Source organism: Colius striatus, chromosome 3 (genome assembly GCF_028858725.1).
Source record: "Colius striatus isolate bColStr4 chromosome 3, bColStr4.1.hap1, whole genome shotgun sequence".
Lineage (NCBI taxonomy): Eukaryota > Metazoa > Chordata > Aves > Coliiformes > Coliidae > Colius > Colius striatus.
In genome coordinates, this window is record NC_084761.1 from 19,627,408 (window position 1) to 19,652,079 (window position 24,672).

Genomic DNA, 24,672 nt, shown 5'->3' on the forward strand with positions numbered 1-24,672 from the left:
ATGCTGCCTTATTCTTGGAGGGTATCCAGGGGTTTTGTAGTAAACACCTGCATGCATATATCTCCTTTTGTGACTACTGCAAAAGTAGCATCCTTGCTGAAAACACATCTGTAAGAAAAAAAGCAAGTAGATGGCATATACATTTGTTACATCTGTCTTTCTTCAAAATTTGGCAAAGAAAAGATGGCCTGAGTTTGTGCATTGTATTAACATGACACTGCTACAAATCAAGTTACTTCTCCTAAATAACCATCTGATTTTTGGCCACTATCCCAAAACCTTAGCTCAAAATTACTAGATTCCAAAGTACTTGCTCAGTACTACTTCTGGGCAAAGAAAAGTTAAATTGATAATGTCTCTGGGAAAGAAGGGAAATATTATGAGCAGTTAACAGAGGCGGAACATTACATGTTCACATACATTGCAGAAAGGAGTGTTCACAGGAGATGTAAAGACTAATTTGACAAACCAGCACTAGATCACATGTCTGTAAGAGCTGAACTTGGTCTTAGCTGTACAACAGTTATCTCTGTTAGCCTGAAAATGTTTCCTGTATGTAAATAGAGGAGTTAACAGGTAAGAGAAGCACATGACAGCTTTGGAGAGCACAGTGAGAATGACAGTACTCCCAAAGTAACAGCAAAGTTCAGTAAGTACACTACTTAGCTGACTACCACAATTGAAGTGAAAACATTCATTTTGTGCACTACATTACGCGAATACTAGGATCACATGTAAACACCTAAATCACTTCCTGGTTTGTTTTCTTGTTCATTACACAGAATACATCCTTTAACAGGCAAAACAGTGTTCTTGCTTAAAGTTGCTAGCTACCTTCATTTGGCTTGCAAAGCCTGAAGATAAATCCCAACCAAGCACTTTATCTTTTTAATTCAGATAAACCATTTCTGCTACTCAAATATTTGCAAAGCAAAACTGTTTGAGACAGAAGAACAGGCTTGACCTTTACAGTCACAAGTGAACATAGATTCAGTAATGTTACACTCAGGAAAAAAATCAACATAACTAATTCCAACTCAATTCCACAAGTTCTGGTCTAGCTCATAATCCACCTGAAAACTGAATTAGATTCCAACTGAAAATCAAGCAGCAGCTACTACAAAGAGCGACAAGTCACATGCTATTGGAACCACTGAACTAATAAGGAAAACCCAACAACGAACACATTGGCTTGTTACATATGAGGACACTGCATGCCACCTAGTCATGACAGAAGTGACTCTGCACCAGTTATAATACCTGCCATAACAATAAGCTCACTGTAGAATCAGAATCCTAGAGTTAACAAGTCGGTCCACACAACACAAATGCTTTGAAGTACTAGAGTCAAAAGACTTTTTTAAACAGCATTTCTACCTATTTGCCTCTTCAGAAGGAAGCACAAACAAGCCACACGTTCACACCAGAGAAAGTAATGTATGTAGTACTGTAATATGCTTCAGAACTTAGAGCAGCTGCCAGAGTTACAAATCCTTAAGATAACTTACTCTACAGACCTAAAAACCAGGGTATCAAAGGTGAACTGAAACAAGGCCTAACAAAGCATCCTAGAAGGGCAAGAAGAACCCTATGCACATCAGAGTGTCTATCTGGATTACTAATTGAACTGCTACTGCTAAGATACATAAGGTAGAAAAACACACACACAACAATACTTTCAAGACTATCATAATTTTAGGACTGACACATTGAAAAATTTACTACTCCTACTTTGTGAACAATAAGAAATTCAACCTTTACCACAGCTGTGATGTTGATCAAGTTTTAAGACTCCTTCTCTTGACAATTAATTGAAGAAAAACCTCCAGAAAAGATACTTGTGCTAAAAACTAAATAGCATGGCAATCCTACAAATGAATGGCACAACATCTCAAAGAGAGAACTGGATTCCTCTCCATTAAGGTGCTAGTTTTCTTTTCCTTGACTGGAACAGTATGAAAACAAAAGGCCAATTGAATAATAAATGTCATCAAGCACTTGCAAAGACTGCACACTCAATTTAAATAGGATGGTAGAGCTTTCAAGAAGCTCAGTGCTCCACTAGTTTGCCAGTAACGACTCTAAAAGGTTGCAGTGTGAGATGAACTCTAAAAGAGAAGGAATTTCCAATTTTATAGAGGGAAGACCCAAGGTTTTTACTCATCCTCCCTACTGAGAGGTCTCTTGACAAAACACTATGCTTTAACCATCGTATTAAATAAATGAAGCAAATGTTCTGTTTTATAAAAACATTAAGTAATTAACTCAAAATCAATCACCACTATAACAGCCTTTTCCCTTCCTCTCTAGTCTTAGATACAAGGCCACTCAGAAAAACAACAGCTTCCCACAATACAGCACCACAAGGCTCAACACTATGCAACTCCACACTCACCATTTTATCAGCTAGAAAGAGAAAAAAACTATATAAACACTATCACACAAATTCTTTCCACACCAGGAAAGGAGAAAAGGGCAAAGGAAATTGAGAAAGTTAGAGCACCAGCAGCAGTCGCGTGTCATGTTCAGGTCCTCCAATCCCACATCAAGGCTAAAGAGCAGCCTATTGCCTTTTCTAAACATAGCAACACCACCTATGGCTACTTTACATCCTGTTTGAGGGCTTCTGGGAGTAAGTTACCTAGTTTCTAGCATTTTACCTCCACTTTCACAAGCAATGTGCTTGCTGGTGGGAGGGTTAAAATGGAAGAAATTGTACTAAATTAATGACAAGCGAGGACAGTCAGCCCAGTTCTTCCCAAAAAAAACCAAGGCATTCGGGGGCAAGATCATCACCATCTTGTGCTAGTCACAGCACACCAGTATGCTGCTCATCGGTAACTAGGGTTGACAACTGTATCATAGGCAAACAGTAACTATTGACTAATCCTGACAAATCCCAGTTCAGTAAGGCTCACACACAGCCAGATTAACATTCCCAGTATGTGATAAAAAAAAAAAGCAAAACTCAAAAGAATTAAACCAAAAGAATTAAATTCCACACACAAAAAAGCCCCAACAATCCTCATGCTTTTTCTAGGACACTACTTTTACCTCAAGGTTCTTTGTTGAAGATAAGTCCAAGTCCAGCAGTACTGGCACAGCATCTAAGTTTACAACCACTTGCTAGACACATAATACTTTTCACAGAATCACAGAATGGTGGGGGTTGGAAGGGATCTCTAGAGATGATCTAGTCCAATCCCCCTGCTAAACCAGGTCCACATAGCAACATGTCCAGGCAGGTTTTGAAGACCTGCAGAGAAGGAGACTCCACACCCTCCCTGGGCAGCCTGTGCCAGGGATCCCTCACCTGAACAGTTAAGTAGTTTTTCTTTATGTTTAAATTGAACTTTTTGTGTTCTAGTTTCTTTTCATTACCCCTCATGCTGTCACCAGATAGAACAGAAAAAAGGGATGCCCCAACCTCCTGACATCCACCATTTAGATATCTGTAAATATCAATGAGATTCCCCCCACCCCACAGTCTCCTCTTATCTAGAATAAACAGCCCCAGTTCCCACAGCCTTTCCTCATAAGGAAGATGCTCCAGTCCCCTGAACATCTTGGTGGCCCTGCACTAGACTCTCTCCAGAAGTTCCCTGTCCCTGTTGAGCTGGGAAATCCAGAACTGGACACGCTATTTTTGTCATGAAATAAAAGAGTACCCTATCAGAACATGCAAGCTCCAACTCTCCTACCTACACTGCAAAGTATAAACCCCAGATGGTCTAAGCTTTATGTTCACCTCCCTTCTTTCAGTATGAGATCAAGTCTCATCTTTTTTTAAGCATTTATATCTTAACTAAGAAGGAGAGTCAGGGATTTCTGCCTCTTTAATGAAGTACTTGCAAGGGGGCCAAAGTTTAGTGCCTCCCTAGAGTGTTCCCTTAAAGTGAGGTTAGGGAGTCTAGAAGGAACAAACAGAGAACTACTGTCTGACACAGAATTACTTAATTTCTCTCCTGGACTAAAAATAGTGTAATTAAGAAATCATGAAGTTTCCAGATATGGTATTAACTGTCCTGGCCAACGGGAGAATCACTAGCCTGAAGAACCCTATAGTACTGAACTATAGTACTTCAAACACCAGATCAACACTAGATGACAGTGTCTTACCTGTATTACCTTTTTTTTTTTTTTTTTTTAATAAAATGCAACAGCATAAGCCCCATGATCCCATTCCTCAATTCTGAACAAACAACAATGAAAGTAGTATGGTGATCATCTTGTTGTTTCCACAAATTACCTTCCAAACCCCATATGAAGCTTGAGAATGTACTATATGTTCCATGTACAGCCTCTTTTTTCAATTTATTTGTTTTAAACATCCTAACTGACTTTGCTTAATTTATCTCCACTCTTTAAAAACATACCCATATACTAAATTTCAAGACAACACTTAGCATGTTTGCTTTGGTCTAATGGTACCAAGACAACTACAAACCTGGAAAAGTCTTTATTTACTCAGTTTAAACATTCTCAAATCCTATCAAACAAGCAAGACAACAAGACAACTTACTATCTTTCAATTACTACCTTCACAATCTCCAGAAAAAAATACTGCAGTTCTTAAACAGAAAGGAGTTATTGACATTAAAGTCAATGCAACCAATGAAGTAGTATTACCCCCATGTCAGGGCATAACTTTCTACCTCCTCCTTAGATCAATCAAAAATGTTCCGGGAAGTTGCTAATTTTTACTTTCCTTTTCACTCTTGACAACAGAAACAGTTTTGCACTGACATTTGAGGTTAATTTAAAAGGATGTTTCATACTTTGTCACATCCGGTTTGCTCCTATTTCTGAACTGAAAAGTCTTTTTCAATATTGGAATCACCATAACTATAGTTCCCTGTGCACCATCTGTAACTTTGAACAGAGAATTTGCCATATTTTTGTCAGACTTCATTTTCCAAACTTCAGCTGTACTGCACACACTTTTTGTCAAACAAAAATACTTAAACAAGGCCTTCACTCTGCCTGTATCAGTCATTTATTCTGCATCCATCTACCATGCCCTCAAAATGGATAGGAACTCATTTTCTATATCGAACCTTAACAGTTCACTGGGTTTTTAACATCTCTGAAAAAATAAACATTAAAACCAAATACCTCCATCCAACATACTGACCACTGCATTATGAAAGCTATGAAGTCATGAGAAGAGAGATGTATTTAAAACAAAAGAAACCATCCAACAGCCTACTCACTGCAGCACTTGAATCTTTACATCTGCTTCCCTACAAAAAGACAGTTACTTTAGACAACATTATACACATTTACGCAAAAGAACTACATTATGATGCTTTCCAAACACTGCAATAAAACCATACTGTCAAAGACTAAAGAAAAATATTTTGGGGGCAACTTCTGTATCAATGCAAAAAATCTACCAAAGATTGTTTACTGTACCCTAACAAGGGAGTTGAACCTCCAGCCTTCTGGCATCATGACTGCCACTCACCCTTGTTACTGGGAGCCCAAGTCCTTCGCAAAACTTAGAGCTAGCTTCCCAAGGCAACTCATATGCAAAATTTGCAAGGAGTGTGACAGGAGGTGGGGAGGTCTTTAAACACTTTCAATCTGACAGACATATAACGCTATTAACTCTTAGCAGCTAGTAAAAAGCGTATCCATATACTACACCACTAACAGATCATCATATATCTATTCTGAAATGGGCTTGTTTTGTCCACTATATTTATTAACTTATCAATAGTGCTTTGTGACACAACCTAAAACTGATATGAGCCTCTTGAAGTAACTTGTAAATTAGCACTGAATAACAGAAACTACCTGACAAGCATAAGGCCCTCAGTAAAACTGTTTCAGAAAATGAAACACAAAAAAAAAGCCTTTTTGCAAGAGGGCAAGAAAAAAAAAAGTTTGTTCTCTCCCATCCTCAAGGAGGATCTTAAGCTGGGGATTTAAGAAACGTTAAGCATTTATAATAGATTGCAATGCGGCCAATAAAATATTAATAACATACAAGTACTATTAATTGTTACTAAGTCAAGAGAAAATCTGACTGTTAAGAAATAATTCCTAGATAAAAAGCAACTTTTTCATTCATGAACTGTTGTGGTCAGTCAGGAATACCAGAGTGACACTTTACCCCTGGTCACAGTGACCTTCTCACCAGTCACCAACGGGGCAACTCTCTGGTTCCACATATGTACACTGATAGCCCAGCTGCTTCCCAGCAGTCGGAGGTTTTGTGGGAGTGTCACTCCCCAGCTTCCTTACTCTCCCAGTACCTCAATTGTGCTGTTGTGTCACCTGTTATTCTCTCTTCTAAGCCTTTTTGGGTCCTTCCTGCTGAACAGCTCTGCTGTTTGCTCTGAAGACTTTTCCCAAGCTGCAGCAGATTTACACTGACCTGACTCTTATTAGTTCTAGTGCTAGGTATCTGTAATTAAAAGACCACATAAAAGCTGTAGAAAACTTTCCACTTCGGTCTCAAAAGTTAGGAAGCCAATTTGCAAAACACTCAACTGTTAAAATTCATACTCCCCCAGCCGGCAATCCCTTAACGGCTATGGATTTGTTTCTGTAAGTTGGAAAAAGAAGGAGGGTGGGGGGGAAGTGATCTACACTGACGAGCAAACTTGTAATAATATAGTAAACGGATGCAATTTTTCTCCTTTCCACTACACACATGTTTTTTGTGTTACCTCTTCCATTTGTTCAGGAGCCCATTCCTGTAATTTCTTTTAAAAGCCTCTATACTACAACCAGCCCTGCAGAGAAATGACCTTCTGTCAGACCACAATGACTTTGAAGGAGCTATCAGCAAGGACCTCTCATATTTTAGGCAACCACATACACAGTTGACTAAGCTCTGATCTCATTTTCACAAGACAAAAGCAAAATATTGCATTCTAAATACTAAGTACCAATTTTACTATTATACTAAAACTTTCTTCAGACAGCGATAAAAATTCAAATACCACTTATATGTTTCTATTTGAAATAGTAATAGTATCTGCAGGTACTGGTTAAAGCTACATCTTAAATCTTCATCAAGAAATGCACATAAGCAATGAATGTCTACAAGTACATCTACACGTACACTAGTTCAAGCAATACATAGACATAAAATGACAGAGGTAAGTTACTTTATCCACAACATCCATAGCCATGTGCTGCAGCACTGTGAACTGTAGTCACCACTATATACAGTATACAGAGCTATACAGGACTAGATCCGTGCTCAGGAACCTAGGAAGTGAATTATATTTTACAAATCATCTGTCATTATCAGCTGTCATTATGAGAGATGAACATCTCAACACACAGAGTGAAACTCAAATATGGCTGTTTTGACTATGGCCCATGCCAGTATCTACTAAAGTCATAAAACTAATCAAGTCTATGTCTATTTGAATTAACACAGCTTTTCTTTAAGAGCCAATGGAGGTCCAGTGACAAAGTGTAAGTTAACGACAAGAATTAGAAGTCAAGCACTCTGCAACATAGGGAGGATAGGTATTCTCCACAGCTGAAGTTGCTAGTGCTGCAACTTCACTCGTGACCCTGCCAGAAATCTGCATTCCAGCAAGTAGATCACGGTTTTTATTTTGGGGTTTGGGTTTTTTGGTTTTTTTCCGACTAGCCGGCGAAAGCCTACTACAGGATTACATCGCCCTATTCATAGCCGCCGGTTCCTGGCCGCACCGTCTCGAACCACCACTGAAGGGTCTCAGTGCATCACCACCGCCCCCCACCAGCCTGCTGCTCTCTCGGACATCTCGCATCGGTTCGCTCCCGACAATGTGCCAGGAAACTCTAAGCCACCTAATGAGCCTCGGGCACCAGCCAGCAGCCAAAACAAAAAAGAAAATCAAAACCCCCTTAACCAGCTTACAGCGGCTAAGCAGCTATTCAGGGGCGGGGAGGGCAGCTGGCGGAGCCCGTCCCGACCAGGAGCAGGGCAGAGGGCCTCCGCCTCGCCCCACAGCCGCGCTCGGCCTCCGCCGCTCCCTCCCTGGCCGGCGGGCACCGAGCGCGGCCCGGTCTTCCCCGCGACCCCGTTACCTTCCGCCAGCAGCTCCTCGGGGATGACCTGGTAGCGTCCGACAGCGAACACCTTGCCCAAGGCGACACCGCTCCCCCCGCCGCCCCCGCCGCCGGAGCCGACACACGCCGTCCCGCTGCCGCCGCTCCCCTCGGACTTGGGCATCCGAGAAAACTTCTTCATAGCGAGTGGGGCCCCTCCGGGCCCACGGGACGGCCGCCGGGTGCGGGCGGCTGCCCAGCCCCGCGCGGCGCAGGGCGACCGAGAAAGAAGCCGCCGAGCGCACGGGCGGCGAGTCTGAGGCGAGGGGCGGCCGTCGCCCACCAGCTGCCGGAGCGGGGAGGGGGCTGTCCCGGTTCACATGCCGGCCGCGGCCCCCGCCCCGCTTCTCTTCACCCGCTCTCCCGCCACCGCCGGCTCGCTGCGCCCGCAGCAACGCCCGCTCCAGCGGCAGGAGGAGGAGGGAGAAGGAGGAAGGGGGCGGGCACAGCCCAGCCACAGCCCCGCGGCGGCCGGGACGGGGGAGGCAAGCAGGGAGAGACCGGGGTGGGCGGGAAGAGCAGCGCGCTGCCGGGAGCAGCCGCCTGGCCAGAGTGAGGCGCCACGGCGCATGCGCGGCCCCGGCTCGCTCTCACACGCGCTACCCCACACACACACCCCCTTCCCGCCGCCTGCCCGGAAGTGAGGTTGTCAGCTCCGGGCGAGCACGTGCAGCGCGCGCGAGCAGGGAGCGGGCGCGAGGAGGCAGCGGGCGGCGTGTGGCCCTACGGATGCGGCTGGGGCTGAGGCTGGGGCCTGCGTGAGGCAGGCAGGGCCCTCCCTCCGCCGCGGCCCAGCCGCCCGCACCGACCCAGCCGCCCGCGGGATGTGCCCTCGGGAAGCGGCCAGCGGAGAGGGGCAGCCTGGCGCGATGAGGGGAAAGTACCGCGGCGATCAGAATGGCTGTGTGCAGCGCAGTCAAGCCAATGGGCGCCGGTAGGCCCCGTGGCATGTGTAGAGTGTTGACAGTAGGGGAAATAACTGTAAAAGGCCTTGAGGACAAGTGTGAATTCCCACTGGTGGATATCCACACAGTGAACTAAACAGAAGTTAAGGAGGTAACTGATGGAAAAGAAGTGATGGATCCATACAGGAAAATATCCACTGTAAATTTCCCGCTCTGGAATGTACTGTCTGTGGACATCTTCCCTATGGACATTCACAAAGCAGCCCTGGGGATTTCCCAACATAAGCTTTGTTTTGCTGGTGAAATTCTCAGGGAGATAAGACTTGTATTTGAAAACTGGTTTCTGACCTGCAAGAAGCCCACAGACCCTTGTTTGAAATTGTCACAACAGCCACAGCAGCCAGGAAGCCACTGACTTAAGGTATGTTGTTACCACTATGCTGTGATACATCAAGCATGGCTGTTTGAGACAACAGTTTCAACTAGGAACAATGCTTGAGAGACATCCTACGCTTCCAAATCATTGCTTTTAAAGTTCCAGTTCATGTTCAGACTGAAACCGAATTTCAAATTATTGGAAATGCCAGTGGCATCGAGGTTTTATTGCTGTAACAGTGGTTCTAAATCCAAAAATGATGAGAAATTAGAGTCGTGAAAACGGTAACTTAATTCCAAAACAGTTCTCCTTGGATAGTCTCCCTTGTGCAAATACAAATGAGCTATTTGTGCATTTATTTTAACCCTTACCATTTTTTTTTTATTTCATACAATAAAAAGGAAATTTATGTAGGATTTCCTGGCAATCTCTCATATGAATGGATGAATGAAGCTGAATTTTTGGTATCTATAGTAGGAATCTAACACCACAGACTTACAGCAAACACCTAGGTTTTAGATAGATATGAATTGCAGACATTGGTTCAGTAAAACTTCCAGAGAAGTCTTTGGGATAACATTTCAATAATCACATTAGATTTGACTTAATCATATTGCTGTACTCTTAGTCATTAAAAAAATGACAATATTTCTCTATCGTGGTAACATGTCATACATCAAAAGCACTGATACAGCTATTTGCATTAGTCGTCCTCTTTCTGTAATCGATGCCATAATGGGACATCAATCTTTCAGCAGCATATAGAGACAGTTCACAGAATTCACAGTTTTCCTTAGAAGAACAAGATATTTTGACTGCAAATGAAAGGAACAGAGTACTGTGGGAGGAATGGCATGATCATCAACATTTCGTTAACGAGACCATTCTTAAAGTGATATATCCCTGAGCAGCTTAGATACATGCTTTTCATTTTGTCTTCCAGAAAAAATGCAGCTAGGTTAAAAACACGTAGGTTTAGGGCCAGCGAGTAATAGAATTTTGCTCATCCTCCATAAAAAATAATTTATTTTCTAAAAGTCCCTGTGAGAGGATAGGACTGGCTTTTAGGTTAGCAGGTTACATTTCGTTTGTTTTCAGGGGGTCCCTATCCCCACCCATGCATTTTAATTCTTTTTAAAGTAAGAGATTGAATTATTGCTTGAGGTATTTATAGGCTGGACAAAATGAGCACTCTTGTTATACCAGGATTAACGCTACTAATCTCTGTCTTGACATACTAGAGGACGTAGAGGTCAACTACAAGGCATCGCCAGCAAGCAAGTGTATCAGTACTGCACAACAAGTTGTGGTCATCAGTGCATATGTGGCTGCAGAACTGGCTAGCCTCTCGTGAGTAATCTCAAAGAGCCACGCTTCAGCTGCCTTACAATTTAATCACAAACTTGGCACCCAAATAGGCTTTTTCTGTAAGACGCCAGCATGTTGTCGGAGGTTTTGTGTTAAGGATAGGTCAGTGAAGCTGAATAACAGAAATTATTTTAACAAATAATTGAATAATTTTGACACTTGAAAAATGTAGGCCTGATCCTTTGATCAGGTAAGTGACTGATAAATTTGTGTATATGAATAGGCCCACTGACTTCGATTTCACTCCTCACCTGAACAGAACGACATTTTGACTTTTCTAGATGTGTTAGTTCCCAGAAAGGAAGAGTTTTGAGACTTCTTTAACTCAGGGTATGAAACCCAAAATAAACTTAGCTCTCCCATACTGAAGTAAACCAATTCTACTTTAGTTCGGGCAGAGTGGGGCTGCTTTGGCATTCTGGATCTGTAATGCATTCAGTAAAACCAACCTATTTAATGCAACACATGTGACTGTGACAAACAGATCAGAAAGGTCTTTGCACTACTTAAAACCAGAAATTTTAAAACCTTGAAAGTACCCACAGGCAGAGTTATTTTCTGATAGATGTGAAACAGTAGATGGTCTGAAGAAAAATCCAGTGGCAAAAACCAGAGAAACAGAAAATCAGAGGTATGAATCTTGAAGTGAAGAGAGATCCACTGCAAAGGTGGAGAAGATGGGGGATTGTAATGCAGAGGCTGCACTGAAGAGAGGGTATCGGTTATCGTTATTGGAGGGTATATTGCATTATAATGGTTTCCTCTTAAAGCTTCAACTTGATGAATCATGAAATCACAGGAGATATTCAGCTTTCATTATTTCAAAAACAAAAGAGCAATAAAGGTCCACTTCTGCTTTTTATAACTCTGGAGTCAACAGTGAACTTTCACTGCGTGAAAACAGTGAATTGGGCACCACTCAGTCTAAGCCCAGCCTCCCCCAGCCCCTCTGACATCTGAGGATAAGCTGGAACGCAAGGGGGTTTTTTTCTGCCAAGTTTTTTACCCTTTAATGCAACAGAGAGAAAACAAAAGAGTTTGTCACATGATGTGTATGTCTCCATGACAATATTGATATGTCTTGTTTCTTCCTTTCTGTTATTGCTTGGGGTCTAAAATGCTGATGTGTTCTTCCTTTTTTAATAACTATGTAATGGCAGATCTATAATGGCATATAAATGATTCCACTTATTGCCTTTATTCAGCACATAAGACACACCTGGAAACTTCTCTCGTAGTTTCACAAAAGCCAGCCTCTAGACTTTTTTTTCTTAACACAACAGTAATTGTTTTCTCAGCATGAAGCTAGCAAATGTCATAGCTTGTGGCAGATAATGTATCTGTGACTTTCAGAGTGCTTAAAATCTAGGTCCCCTTCCTGACTCCTGGCTGCTAGACAGCTGTAAGCATGCTGCTTCACCTCAATATTCAAAACAGACTCCTGTCTACATCAGGATAAGGCAGCTTTAAGTATGCTGCATCACCTCCATAAAAGAAGAATTTTCTCATCTGTAAAATTAGTGTAGTCATTATTTGCTCCTTTGTAAAATATCTGAAGATTTATGGAGGAGAACTCTAGGTGAGAACAGTACTTGAAAATGAAACCAGATATTTCACATGTTCTTGAGGTTTGAAACATGATGATTTAATCCTCTTAAAAGTGCTGAATAGTTCAAATGCCTTTAACTTGATTAGTGTTTCTGAAGCGTTTCTCTCCGTACATGTCTCCCTACTCAAAGCTCTTTCCTCTATACATAATAACCAATACATAAACTGGTTTTACACGAATCCTGTGAGAATGAACCAGCTTCTGCAAAAAAAGTTAATTTTTTCAGGAAGTAGTTATTAAAGCAAAATTGAGGTAGAAAACTTTCTTTATGTGAGTGTTATTTTGAAAATGCCTTTTGCTGTTTCTGGATAGACTCTTCCCATTCTACTTATCTAAGCTGAGTGTTAGAAACAAAAGGAGAAAAAAATATCATTTTCTAGAAATATGTTCTTTATGTCTGAGAACTTTTTTTTTCAAGTGTCACTTCATTATTCTTCATCTTCATTTAAAACACACAGAGCTGTGTCTCTGTGATACAGACTCTTTTAAGTATTCGGCAATTACTGCAGTGAAACTTTTTAGTCCTTGTTCGGGTATTTCTGTTTTGTAATAATTCACTTTGAAAAAAGCACTGCCAGAGAGAAGGTTTCCTCAATAAGCACTTCTAATTCTTTTTCCTCTCTTATCCTCTCTCATTGTTGCATATTTGTTTTCCCTCTGGTCCCCCGAGAGCCATGAGAAACATCATTTTACACAGACAAGCAGCTATACAATCTTCCTATCTTAGTAAATAAACTTGTGTCTGAGTTTCATACTGCTGACCCTGATGGAGGCTGTTATAGACACAGTTACTAAAACCTGACAAAATGTTTATGATGAGCTAAAAGCTAACAAAATCCCAGGAGACAACTGTTTTGGCCTTGGTTGTGCTTTTTTTCTAGGATTAAATCATATCTAAGCTTGGCAACTCAGAGGGAGTAGTAGAAAAGGCTTTTTTTTTGTTTGCTTAATTATATGTACAAAGTACCAGAACGATTTTGGTATGTTGTGAAACATGTTGGCATGGAAAATATGTTGATGTGGGGGAAAAAAGCCACACAAAACCCCCCCTGTATCACTTGGTGCAAAGGGATGGACAAATCCGCCAGAAAGCAAGTGCATTCTCTGACGTCTCCTCCTGTTTTGAAGGTTTGAGCAGCAGCAGAGGCTTTGCATTGACCTTGTGAACAGAGACAAATTTTAATTTGTTTCAGTTTCTGTCAGCTATTCTAATCAAGAACGAAACAAAAGAAGATATGGAAAACAACTAAGTCACGGATTTCTGACATCAAAACGGAAACAAAATGAGGAGCAAGCTGGTGAAAATATTTAAGGTACAAATTGTTGACATCAACTTTGGTGACACTCAGCACAACTGTCATTGACACTGAGGCCAGGAGTCTTACTGCAATGTGAAACAGCCAGCATTGGAACTAAACAAAATATAAATTGCTTATTGGTATGAGATCCTTGGTTCGTACGAACCTGTTTTGCTGGTTCAAAACAGCACGGAAAGTGGTGGAAACATAAAGGCAGATGTGTCTGTAAGAGTCCTAGGTTGAAATCTTAGAGAAAGGAACAGGAAAGAGGTTGTAACAAGCTCAGAATTGTTTGCATATTGGCCTGGTAAATTGCTTCACATGAATAATAATCGGTTTCCTTTCTGGAGAAGAATGGTCTCTTAGGTTTGTGCTGATGACCAGGACTCTTGCTTTGTTTGATAAGGTGACTTATTCCTGCTCACTCTGTAAGAATGTTCATGTTTGACTTTTTGAAGGTGAACTTTTCCGTGCCTTTGTTGTTCAGGTTTCAGGTTATTCCTAGCTCACCAGCAGTCCAGTTGATTTTATTCTGTCTTATAAACAAAACCTGATTACACCCTTGCTGTAACAACAAACTTTTGTAGTCTAAAGATATCTAAGAAGTTTCGCTTACAGGCTCTGTGTAGCCTTTTGAAAGAAAACCACCATCCTAACTTATTCAATTACTTGTAGCAACTGAAAGTCATGGAAAAGCCACAGCCATTGAGATTCAAGAAACAATTTTATTTCAAATCTTTTTTCTGTATATCCTATTTGCAGAGATAGGTTTTACTGTTATAGCTGTTCTATAAAATCAGCAATGTAGTTGTTTTCCCCTGTGAATTTTTTCAGCGTTAGAGAACTGCAAAAATATCCCTGGTCATCAGTCTTTATGCTAAAAATACTTAGTTCTTTATATAGTCTTATAAGCATAAAGGCAGGGGAAAAAGCCCTTGGAGCTGAGAGCCTGGGAAGCAAGAATGTCTTTTGGGTCACAATTGAACAGTCTCTGTGCAGATGCACATTAAAACATTCAAATGGTGTAACTATAATGACTATAGATGTCTTTGCTGGTTGACTTCTATCTATAAAAGCCCTTTTATAAATACAGTCACGTTGCTTGTGAATTGTTTCATTTTGCAAACAGGTTATTTCCACTCACAAACTGTTAGCTCAAATTACATTTCAAGTAGTATGGAATATGAGCTCTACTTCAGTTTGTTTAGAAAAATCATGAAGTTTTTGCAAATTGTTTAGCCAATGGCATTTGCATCCAGGCTAAGGGAAGGGAAGAATTTTATCTGCCGCTAGATTTGGTGAAGTTATGTGCCACAACAGAAGTAGTGGGAAAGATGATGAAAAGAGAATTGCTGCAAGCTTATACCAGATCTAAATAGGTACAGAAATACTGTAAAAATTGTCCCTAACTTTGCAATAGCCTTTCTTGAAACAGGCTATGCTATAGGCTATATGTTTCACTATGCAAGAAGACAGATCTATTGCATATCCTGACAACTGTCCTTTCATAGTTTCAAACTTAAGTATCACCATACTTGTGGATGGGACCTTGGGATAGCAAGTCAAGGAATAAAGGAGTGCAGGTCACCTGATGACTTGTGAAAGACACGTGATAGACTTAGCAGCAGTTTTCTGATGCAATGAAAGGATGAGCAGCTTAGTAAGGAAAAGTATCAAAATCTGAAATGGAAACATTTTAAAAGATTATATAAATATGTGAAAGAACTCATATTAGGGCTACCATTACCTGTTTGACTGTGAACCAGGGCACTGCAGTAGTGTCTGCTGAAATGGCGTGTTTATTTGAGATTGTTGGATAGCCTGGACAGCAGAAGAATATATGCTTCCAAACTGTTCTGATGACTCAGTACCTGAAAGGAGATGAAAGTAATTCAAAGGGGAGAATCTTTAGAAATGGAAAAATGGTCTGAAAATAATCTGATAAGATTCAACAACTACAAATTAAATAGCTAAGGGCAAGAGGGAAAAAAAATCAGAAAGAAAATCAGAAGTATCCAGCAAAGCAGCAGATCTCTCAAAAGGAGTCCAAGGGTGACAGTGGCTCACAGTCTGAACAGAAATTTGCAACAGAGAAACAAAGGCAAAAGTCAGTCAAGCACATACTGAGAGAAATGACAGCTGTAGGGCATGAAGGTAACCGATCTGCTGAGGCTTCATCGAACATACCACATCATATTTTGTGTATCCCATGTTAAGACAAGTTATTTTACATCAATTAGTTCAGAGAAATGCAGCAAAAACAATAAGTTTAGAAAAGATGTACCTTGTACAAAGGTTAAACAAGTCGTATTCCTCTGAAGATAAAAGAGTGAGTTCATTTTCTTCAATGGAAGTGTTGTTAATTAAAAGAAGTTGATCGATGTTTCTCAATGTTTTCTGCTAGGAAGACAAGAAAAATTTGTCTCGATTTACAGGGGAGAAAATTTAAACTACACAGTGGGAAAACTTTTGCTCTAATTAGGGTAAAGAAGTATTAGAAGAAAACTCATTAAGCACAGTACCCCTATCCAAAGAAGTTGTAGAAAGTTTAAACTTTTTAACATTTCCTTTGCTTTTTTTCTAAAAGGCTAAATGGACAAATATCAGTTTAGAAAAGATTAAAGCAGAGTTGTAGACACACATGATATTCCTTACCACCTGCATAATGATAGAGGAGCTGAGTAGGTTTTTGTCAGCTCTATGTCTACAATACTTTCATAGTAAGAAACAGCAACTCAAGCCAATGTAATGTATCATCTAAGAAAGATGGCCTAGAACTTAAAAAAATCAATGACTGCAGGCTGCAGTGTGCTTGCAGCTTTCATTTACTCTTGTGTTCCCCTACATTTGGTTGGAACGGGCCTTGAAACTGTTGTAATACTGACTTTCCTGAGGAAATGGTTCTAATTTTTATTGAAAAGTCAGTAAAGTAGTATAGGTTAGCTTTTGATACACTTGAAAACTAGTTTTAACAGTAGAAGGAAAAATGGCCTGCGTGGCAGAAATACCAACATAGACCCATAAATAAAAATTTGCAAGAGGACATGTTTGGAAAGAGTGACTGTGAGCTAAACCCAGCAAAAGCATAAAATGCTTTTCAAGTTCACTTTTTAAGCTGACTAGGAAGTTGGAACATGATTGAAACAATATGAGAAGCTTTCAGGATATACATTCTTTTCAGAGCATGCATTGGCTTTCCAATGCCAGTAAAATTACGTAATCCATTAAAAAATCCTTTCTGCACTTTTTCTCTTGTTTTTCCTCAGCTCACAATTGCGATCTCTCAATGGCTCATCTCTTCTTCCAGCCTTTTATTAGTCTCTAGGAAATGCCTGCACCTAGTCATTATTGTTTAATCATAGTGTCACCAAACAGTAATGCTTTTAATCTTTACAAAGGGTGATGAATTAAGATTTGCAATGTCCTTGAGAGGAGATGAGTAAAAGCAATCCAACAACCTGTGAACAAAACCTGGGCACTGCCCGTGTAAACATGATTATTGCTGACAAGTGCAGAAAGAAACAAAAAGACATGAACACTTTAGACTGCAACCACCAGAGCCTGGCTCTCTGGCAACAAATGAGTCATCATTCACGAGTGATTCCTACTCACCTCTAGACCTTCAAACAGGCACAGGATTTTAGCATGTAAATTCTACTTTTTTTCCCCCAAAAATCGTACAGGCAGGATTGCCAAAAGCTGCTTAGCATTATGACTGTTTCTGTGATATCACTATTGCGGGCCTCCTGCCTCATGAAGGTGCTGCATCATTTCTAGTTCATTTTGACTACAGTTCAAAGGCTGTGAACTTCTGACCATTCATGAAAACATGAGATCAGACAAGAACATGCCAACTAGCCCAGGATGTTAATAACAATAATATCTATAATTTTATGTTCTGGCTAGGACATAAAGGGAATGCTATATCCTCCACACTGAGTTTCCAGTGGCAAAAGTAGCTTCCATTTGTCTACAGCTCTTCTTCTCATCAACATGAACAGAGAGCTGGTGCGTGGGAAAGTGGAGCTCAATCAATGTTGACTGTGCTCCTACACACATGCACCATCAGAGAAGCATCGTCAGGGATTGTTGCTATTCTTCTCTGTATCAGACTCAAATGTCTAGAAAATAAATCAGCAAAGTGCCACATCCAAATCTAAGGCAATCTAATCATAGCTATTATCTGCTAGCATTACTATAAGAAACCTTAGGAAAACACCGTGTGAGGAAAGTTAGTAAAGACTGGGCTGGGCAGTAGTGGTAAGATTGTGGCTTTGGTATTTGTATGTAAAATAATGAATAATATTTATTTAACATGCTCTAGGTATGTATTCCAAAAATAAGGTAGCCAATTTAAACCCAAAAGCAGACAGTTTAAACTGCTTCTGGAAAGAAATATCAATATAGAAGAGCAGATATACATAAATATACATAGAAATAATATTATGCATGTATATAATACTGGATTAACCTGTAGAACTCTTTGCCACTAAGGTTATGGAGATAAAGAGCTTAGGTATATGAAAAGGAGACATCTATTTTGATAATGAAAAGAGTCACAATTGCCTCAAGCATCTTGATAAATTATTCAGTCATTAACGAGCACTATTAACTTTAGCACTTCTTTCCAGGTAGTGGGAAAAGTGTCTTCATTATTTCCATATATATTGTTTACTTTTTAGCATCTGATGTGTTCACTTTCAAAGTCTAGATGAATCAGTGTCAGTTGCCAAATTATACTTCATCCAACGGTATATTCTAATATGGTTGTGTAAGTATTCTAATTTGCCTAAAATCTTGTCTGTCTGCAGAACACGTATCTGTGTGTGCTAGAATGATCAAACAGTAATAAGATATAAACACTTTTTTTTAAATGGTCCATTTATTTAAAACCTCTTGGGTTCTGTGGAGGGAAACAGTGTTATTGTTTTCTTAGTTTTCTTGTTTGAGAAATGAGCAAAAATGTCCCGATTGTGCTTCATTTAGTTTACATTCATTGATTTAATGTCATTTCCAAAAGCATGATCAAGCCCACTGTCCTTGTGAAGTGAAACACTTTCCAATTAATAATGCTGAGTTAAATGGAAATCAGGGTCTGTGACCCAGGAAAGCAGAACCTTCCTGCCTATGCTCCGGCTTTTCCCCATCACCAAGAGACGCTTACCGACAGTTGCATCTGTGCTTAAATGTGGAATATGTGGTGAAATAACATTACAAAAGAAGGCAACAACAGCCTTGTGCATAACCAAATCTGAACCTATTTACTATGTGGGCTATTAGAAACGTAGGGCTACAGTGCCTGTCAATGCTGCCTGCTATGGTCTAGATCCACCAAACAGCTCGAGAAACTGCAGTAGTCTGTGAGCAATCAGAAGCTGGGAAAAGTTTAGTAGTTAAAGATCATCAGGGAGATGTTGCTGAACCGCAATGGGCAGCTGAACACATTTTCCCTGATGTGCCTTTGACACCTCCTTTGTTAAGATGGACAGCTGTCCAGAGCTAAGAGATGGGCAACTCTTCAGCCTTAATTGTTGTTCTCTGAGTCTGCTGATGCAGTTCAGCCATAATGGCCTTTTTGCATGGAACACCTGCAGTCAAATGGCTTCAAAGTGCAGGCAGCAACACAGGGAATCACCATTGCTACCATCATCTTCGCTTCTTCAATTATTTGTTTGGATCAGGAGTAATACTAGACACTCAAATGTGTGATTTGGTATATTGCTTTGCAAGAGCCCACATTTTTTTTAATGTATAGTAAGCCAGGAATATGTTGTTCCTTATATAAGGTATAGAAATCACTAATTGAGCTTCTGTTAACCTTAGCTACTGATGAGAAGATGACTTCTTGCTTCCATTTGTGAATGCTATGCTTTCATACATAATATGCTTTAGGACATGGAACAACACACAACCAAAACTAGGCTTGCTACTGAAGGTACCTATGTCTACCAGAAAAGTACATTATGGTGCAACTTTTTGAACAAGTACATGGCAAAAGTCATAGCTTCATGGTATGACTTCTGAATAGTTTATGAAAAATCGAGGCCTTCATCACTGCAGAACTATTTGCGAAGGCTAAATGAATGAAGTGGGATGTTTTGGACATTGTAGCTACTGACACAGTGGCCTCTTTTTGCAGAGAAGAAGTCAATTCCTTCTTTCAGTGCTATGTAACTCTTGAACAATAGAAAACTAGATGTGAGGAGCTAACTTGCCATTTGTGCAATGATATAAACTCAGCATTTTGAGAAAGGGGAGAACATAATACAAGTCATCAACTTACACATTTCCATGTCCACAATGAACACATGTACATGCTTAGGCCAGTAGTCAATACCAGCATACACTAAACACCTGCATGACAGAAAGCAATTGAGGACAGCTAACTGCAGCACACGTTTTGTTCTTTTTCTCTGCAACGTGTCTGAGGTTCAAAGCTACGTTATTTTATCAAATGAAATCACTGCTGATCTGAAGTCAGGTAAGTTGCATAACTTGGAGATGAACCCATAAATGTGGTTTTGCAATTCAGAAACACTAATGCTGCTAACCAATGACAGAAGAGCAAGAGGAGTTGTGCTTTTTTCTGTTAAAGCACAGAAAGAAGTGTTTGCCCGGAAGTTTCATCATAGGCTCTTACTACAGCACTGAACTGGAGTTTGTAATCATCAGCATCATTTCAGCACAGAAAGGAGAGCAAGTATATCCTTCAGCATCAGTTTATACCCTTTGTGAGGTGTGGCTTATCCTTTGTATCATCACCTTTGATACATACATCTGCAGGTATTGAAATATTCCGATACACAAATGCTAAGCCTGCACATTCAGAAGGGCATCCAAAGAGACAGAACTGCAGTGATGATTGAGAAACAAATGCAATGGTGGGGGCCCTCCCCACCCTGGGGGCCCTCCTGAGTGCATAGAACACCCATCCACTCCAATGAGGCAGATGACCCACAGTCATGCCACCTCACCCTCCCTGTGTCCATGGGACAAAAGAGGAAGAACTCAGCATCTAACAAGGGGGAGAATTCAATCTCTTACATAGCAGCAAATGGCTTTAGATTAGCATCCTACAGATAAAGCCTGTGAGAAGGTAAAAATCAAGCTACAAGGAGTACCAGCCTGATAAACAATGACTGCTATACCCTCATCTGATGGGAACATGAATCTTATGCTGAGTTGTGCTCTATAGTTCTTCCCAAGCGTGCTTTGTCTCTGGAAGAATGCATGTGTGGCTTCATTAAACGCAGGATACAAGCTTTCCTGTCATTGATGAAGTAGATAAAGAATGGCTTGATGTTCTTTGAAGTACAGAACACACGGCATATCTAAGAGTGTAGAATAAATTGCCCAATACATTCTAGATGAGTAACAGTATTTTGCATTATTAAAGACACACTAATACACAAAGAACAGGCTTAAGGTGGTAGACTCAACTTGGCATTACCATAGCGTAGGCTTTCCCTCCCCAGGTGGCATATATCGTTAATATTATTGCTGCAAGACCCAGTGGGAATTTCACTGTTGACCATTGTAATTCCAGAGTAAATATCTGAAATGGATCAATTCTTTTTTTGTTGTTTTTTCAGGAGAGGCTGAGCTCGGGCTATCTTTACCCTGCTACCATTTAGCTCAATGATCGCTTGTCTCAGTGTCTGCTTTTAATTGATAGAAAGTTAAAAGAAGGTTTCAAGCCTGCATAAGGCAGGCAAATGTGCAGCGTTATTTTAAGGCAGAAATTACTACTTGACCTCCTGTGAACCATTTATACTTTGAACAATGATGAATGATGTCTCTAGTGTCTCTCTCAGCTAGTATCAATGCACAAGCTAGCTTCTATTATACTGTTGTTTCCATGATTGCTATCCTAGTAACAAGCAAAGCTCCCTTTGCCCAGCCAAGCTTGCAATGATTAAACCAGGCAGCTCATCTCAAACTACTTCTCTTCTTCCACTGCCTGCTCAAGTGGAGAATTAAGCCATGTTCACAAATGTAATTCCAGCCATTTGTTTTGTGTCCTCATACACCAGTCCATGTTAGGCAACTACAGAAAAAAAAGCACAAAGAGTGAAACAGCAGTACAAAGAACAGCTTAATACTACAGTAAGCAATTTAAACAGCTGTCTTGGTTTATCTTCTCACAGCACAGTGTTTTCTTCATCCCCTAGCAAGTATCTCTTCCAAAAAGAAAAATAAACCTTTGTTAGTGCCTACCAAATGGGCAGAGCTGGATAAAGTTGTCAAAACCTTTATTCATTTCTTTCCTATTTAAAATATAAGGCTTTATTTGCCTTTTACACTACTGTGAGGTTTGTGTTTATCTAAGTTCATGTTTTCAATTTGTGGAAATGAATTTTATCCAGACACTTCATGTGTATGGACACTTGCTACTATTTGCAGACTTGAAGATTCTTTGTATCTTCAAAAACAATTTTCCCCACAATGTAAATGGCAATGAAAATATCAGACTCTGTAGGAGAAACATCAAGATTGAAAAAAATTAGATGCCTTTTCTCTCCTTATTCCCTAAATCTAGGAACTACAAGATGCTTAGATTCCCACAAATGTTACATTAGCTCTAAGTCAAATAGTGCATTCAAATAGTACATTCAAATAGCTGATGAACTCTTGTAAACATGGAGCACAGTTTCTCATATTGGGAAAGCACATTGCTCCTTGAATTTTCTCTAAAGGAACATACAAAGGCAGCGGCTGTGCAGCTGAAAGCAAAGATCATGGAGTTATCAGAATTAATAATTCTACATCATAATTTCAGTTCTTCTAAGAATTCCGTCCAAATTACTTGCACTAAAAATGTGGGATAAACCACGGAAACCAGTCAGGAAGGGTGCTGTCTCAGAGGAATGATGCAGCTGCTGTCTGGCTTTGCAGCAGTGTAAGGAAACCAGTGCTCAGGAAAGATGAGGAAGAGTGGTCCCTATGCATTTTCAGGTGCTCGAAGTGACAAGGGCAGATGGGGGATCTGCCTATCAGATAAAGCATACAGTCATGTGAGACTGAGGCCTAGATCCTACTTTAGAGTTGATACTGTTTTTGACAGAAGCAACAAAACCAATTGTCCTTCTCCTGGGAGAAGTATTAAGATAGCCAGAGATAAAACCTGAGTACTTTCCCTGCAGCAAGTCTCTTCCATCTCAGTGGTGGCACACTGTTACTCCAGACCTCAAAACACCATTGGCATGGGTTTCACAGAGGTGAGACCTCTCTCTGATGTAGCTAATGAAATTTACACAGTGCCACAGACCATTATGAGGCTATAAAATACAGCTATGTATGTACCAGCAGTGTTTCTACCAGGTGATTTCCAAATTTCATATTAACGTGCAGATACTGCTTCCAGTTCTGACTTGAGGCTCACCTTTCTGCCTGACTTGTTAGTGAACTCCATTTGGGAAAGTAATACTGTAGTTGTGCTTCTGAGATACGCTGCATGCTGATGCAAGTCTGAACACAATTCCCTAGACTCAGGTTGGGAGAGGGAACAACTGTGTTACAAAGCATGCCTGGAGATGAATTCTTGAAGTATGTTGATTTTCATGTAACACAGTCTTCTTTTTAAAAGCTGACAGTATAGCAGTAGCAATTCCACACTACCTCCCCTCAAACCTGTGTCCACTCACTGTGCCCAAAAGCACATCACTACAGTTGCCTCTGGAAGGCCTCATAGCATTTTAGTAAATGCAGCAAGCTTTCAGCAGCGCACATCAAAAGCAACAGAGCTGATAACTGGTGCACTACCTGTACAGATGAGGTACTCCAACTGGCCACAGTGTAAGCCAGGAGGAGACAAGAGACCAAATCTCTCTATTTTAGTCTGTAACTTCCAGTGAGTGATGTTGCCCCACTAATTTTTCGTGCCTCTGTTTCTTTAGAAACTTACCACGAGAAAGGGATGTATTTTGCACCATAAAATTGCGTTCCAGTGAAGCTATTACAAAGTTATTAAGAAGTGAGTTTACTTAGCCTATGCAGAGCTCTCTAAATAGATACTTCCCAAAATGACCTGATTTCAAAGGCTTTTAAGAAAACGTTGTTTATTCCCACGGAGATGAACCAAACTATTCTCTGTACTCTGAAGTCCTTTCTAGAACCAGATTCTTTCCATGCCACCTTTTCATTCATACACATTTGGTTTATTTTAAGTGGTGTGTTTTAATGTGTAGGCTCTTGAACCTCATCAACCTCAGGCTCAGTAAAAGTATCAGTGTCCCTTATGAGATGGCATCATGGAATATTTTATATGTTCTGACAAGCAATGCCTTCTGTAATATTTTGGTCCAACATTCCCTGGGCTATTTAATCTCAGCTTTTTAAAGAGTGTCCTGTAAAAGGAAACTGCATTAGAGGAAAAGCAGTAAATGCTTCATTCAGTGTGCTTGGCCAAAATAGCTCACTGAGTCTTGGAATGAAAAGACCCTTGTCAATAACAACACAGACACAATTACAAGCACAGACGGGACGGTTTTGCCTAGAAGGAGAACATGCCTTGTAGCATTAAGAAGAAGGGGTGAAATCTCTTAATGAGCAGGGCAATCAGTATGATAATAATTAAGGCATTTATAATGGGGAAGAGATGAAAGGTCAGAAGTGCATAAAGGAGGACAGCAAAGTAAACCTCCCGTATTCTTAAGGAAACCATTTCCTCTTGTTCTCTTGTTCTCTTCACTTAGGAGAATAGGTAACTCACCGCAGATGCATTCCAAGGAGAAAAACTCACCAATTATCACTCCCTCCTCCTCCACTGTTTTCTTAACTCTACCTTCTGGGATGTTATAACGCTTGATACAACCCTTTCCTATGTCACCCTTCAGTATTTGCACGTTACTCTTCTTCCTTAAGCGCTCTCATAGATATTGCACTTTGCCATCCACGTCCACCCCTTCATCTTGCTTCTCCAGTCTTAATCTGTGCTTCCCTTTTAACTCCTCATAACTCCTGTCTCCTGAGGGATTCATCTTGCAGATGGCAGTAGCTAAAGCAAATTGAGGTATGCCTCAGAAGTCAAAGCCACAAGACTTGAAAAATTATTTG

At 40.5% G+C, this 24,672-nt stretch overlaps 1 protein-coding gene across 7 annotated transcripts in view; it reads right to left on the reverse strand.

The window, feature by feature from the left end:
- BMP2K (BMP2 inducible kinase) overlaps window positions 1–24,672 on the reverse strand; it is a 115,499-nt gene that overhangs the window by 55,167 nt on the left and 35,660 nt on the right. For 5 of the 7 annotated variants that reach the window (XM_061993758.1, XM_061993755.1, XM_061993759.1 and 2 more), the window contains 2 exons: window positions 15,902–16,017; window positions 15,365–15,488 (listed from right to left, as the gene is read on the reverse strand). Coding sequence is in view for 2 of the 7 variants with exons in the window: in XM_061993754.1 (XP_061849738.1) it covers window positions 8,041–8,203 (163 nt within the window). In the remaining 5 variants the exon portion in view is untranslated. Of the gene's footprint in view, window positions 1–8,040; window positions 8,504–15,364; window positions 15,489–15,901; window positions 16,018–24,672 lie in introns of those variants that run through there. The other 2 variants (XM_061993754.1, XM_061993753.1) reach the window with 2 other exon arrangements.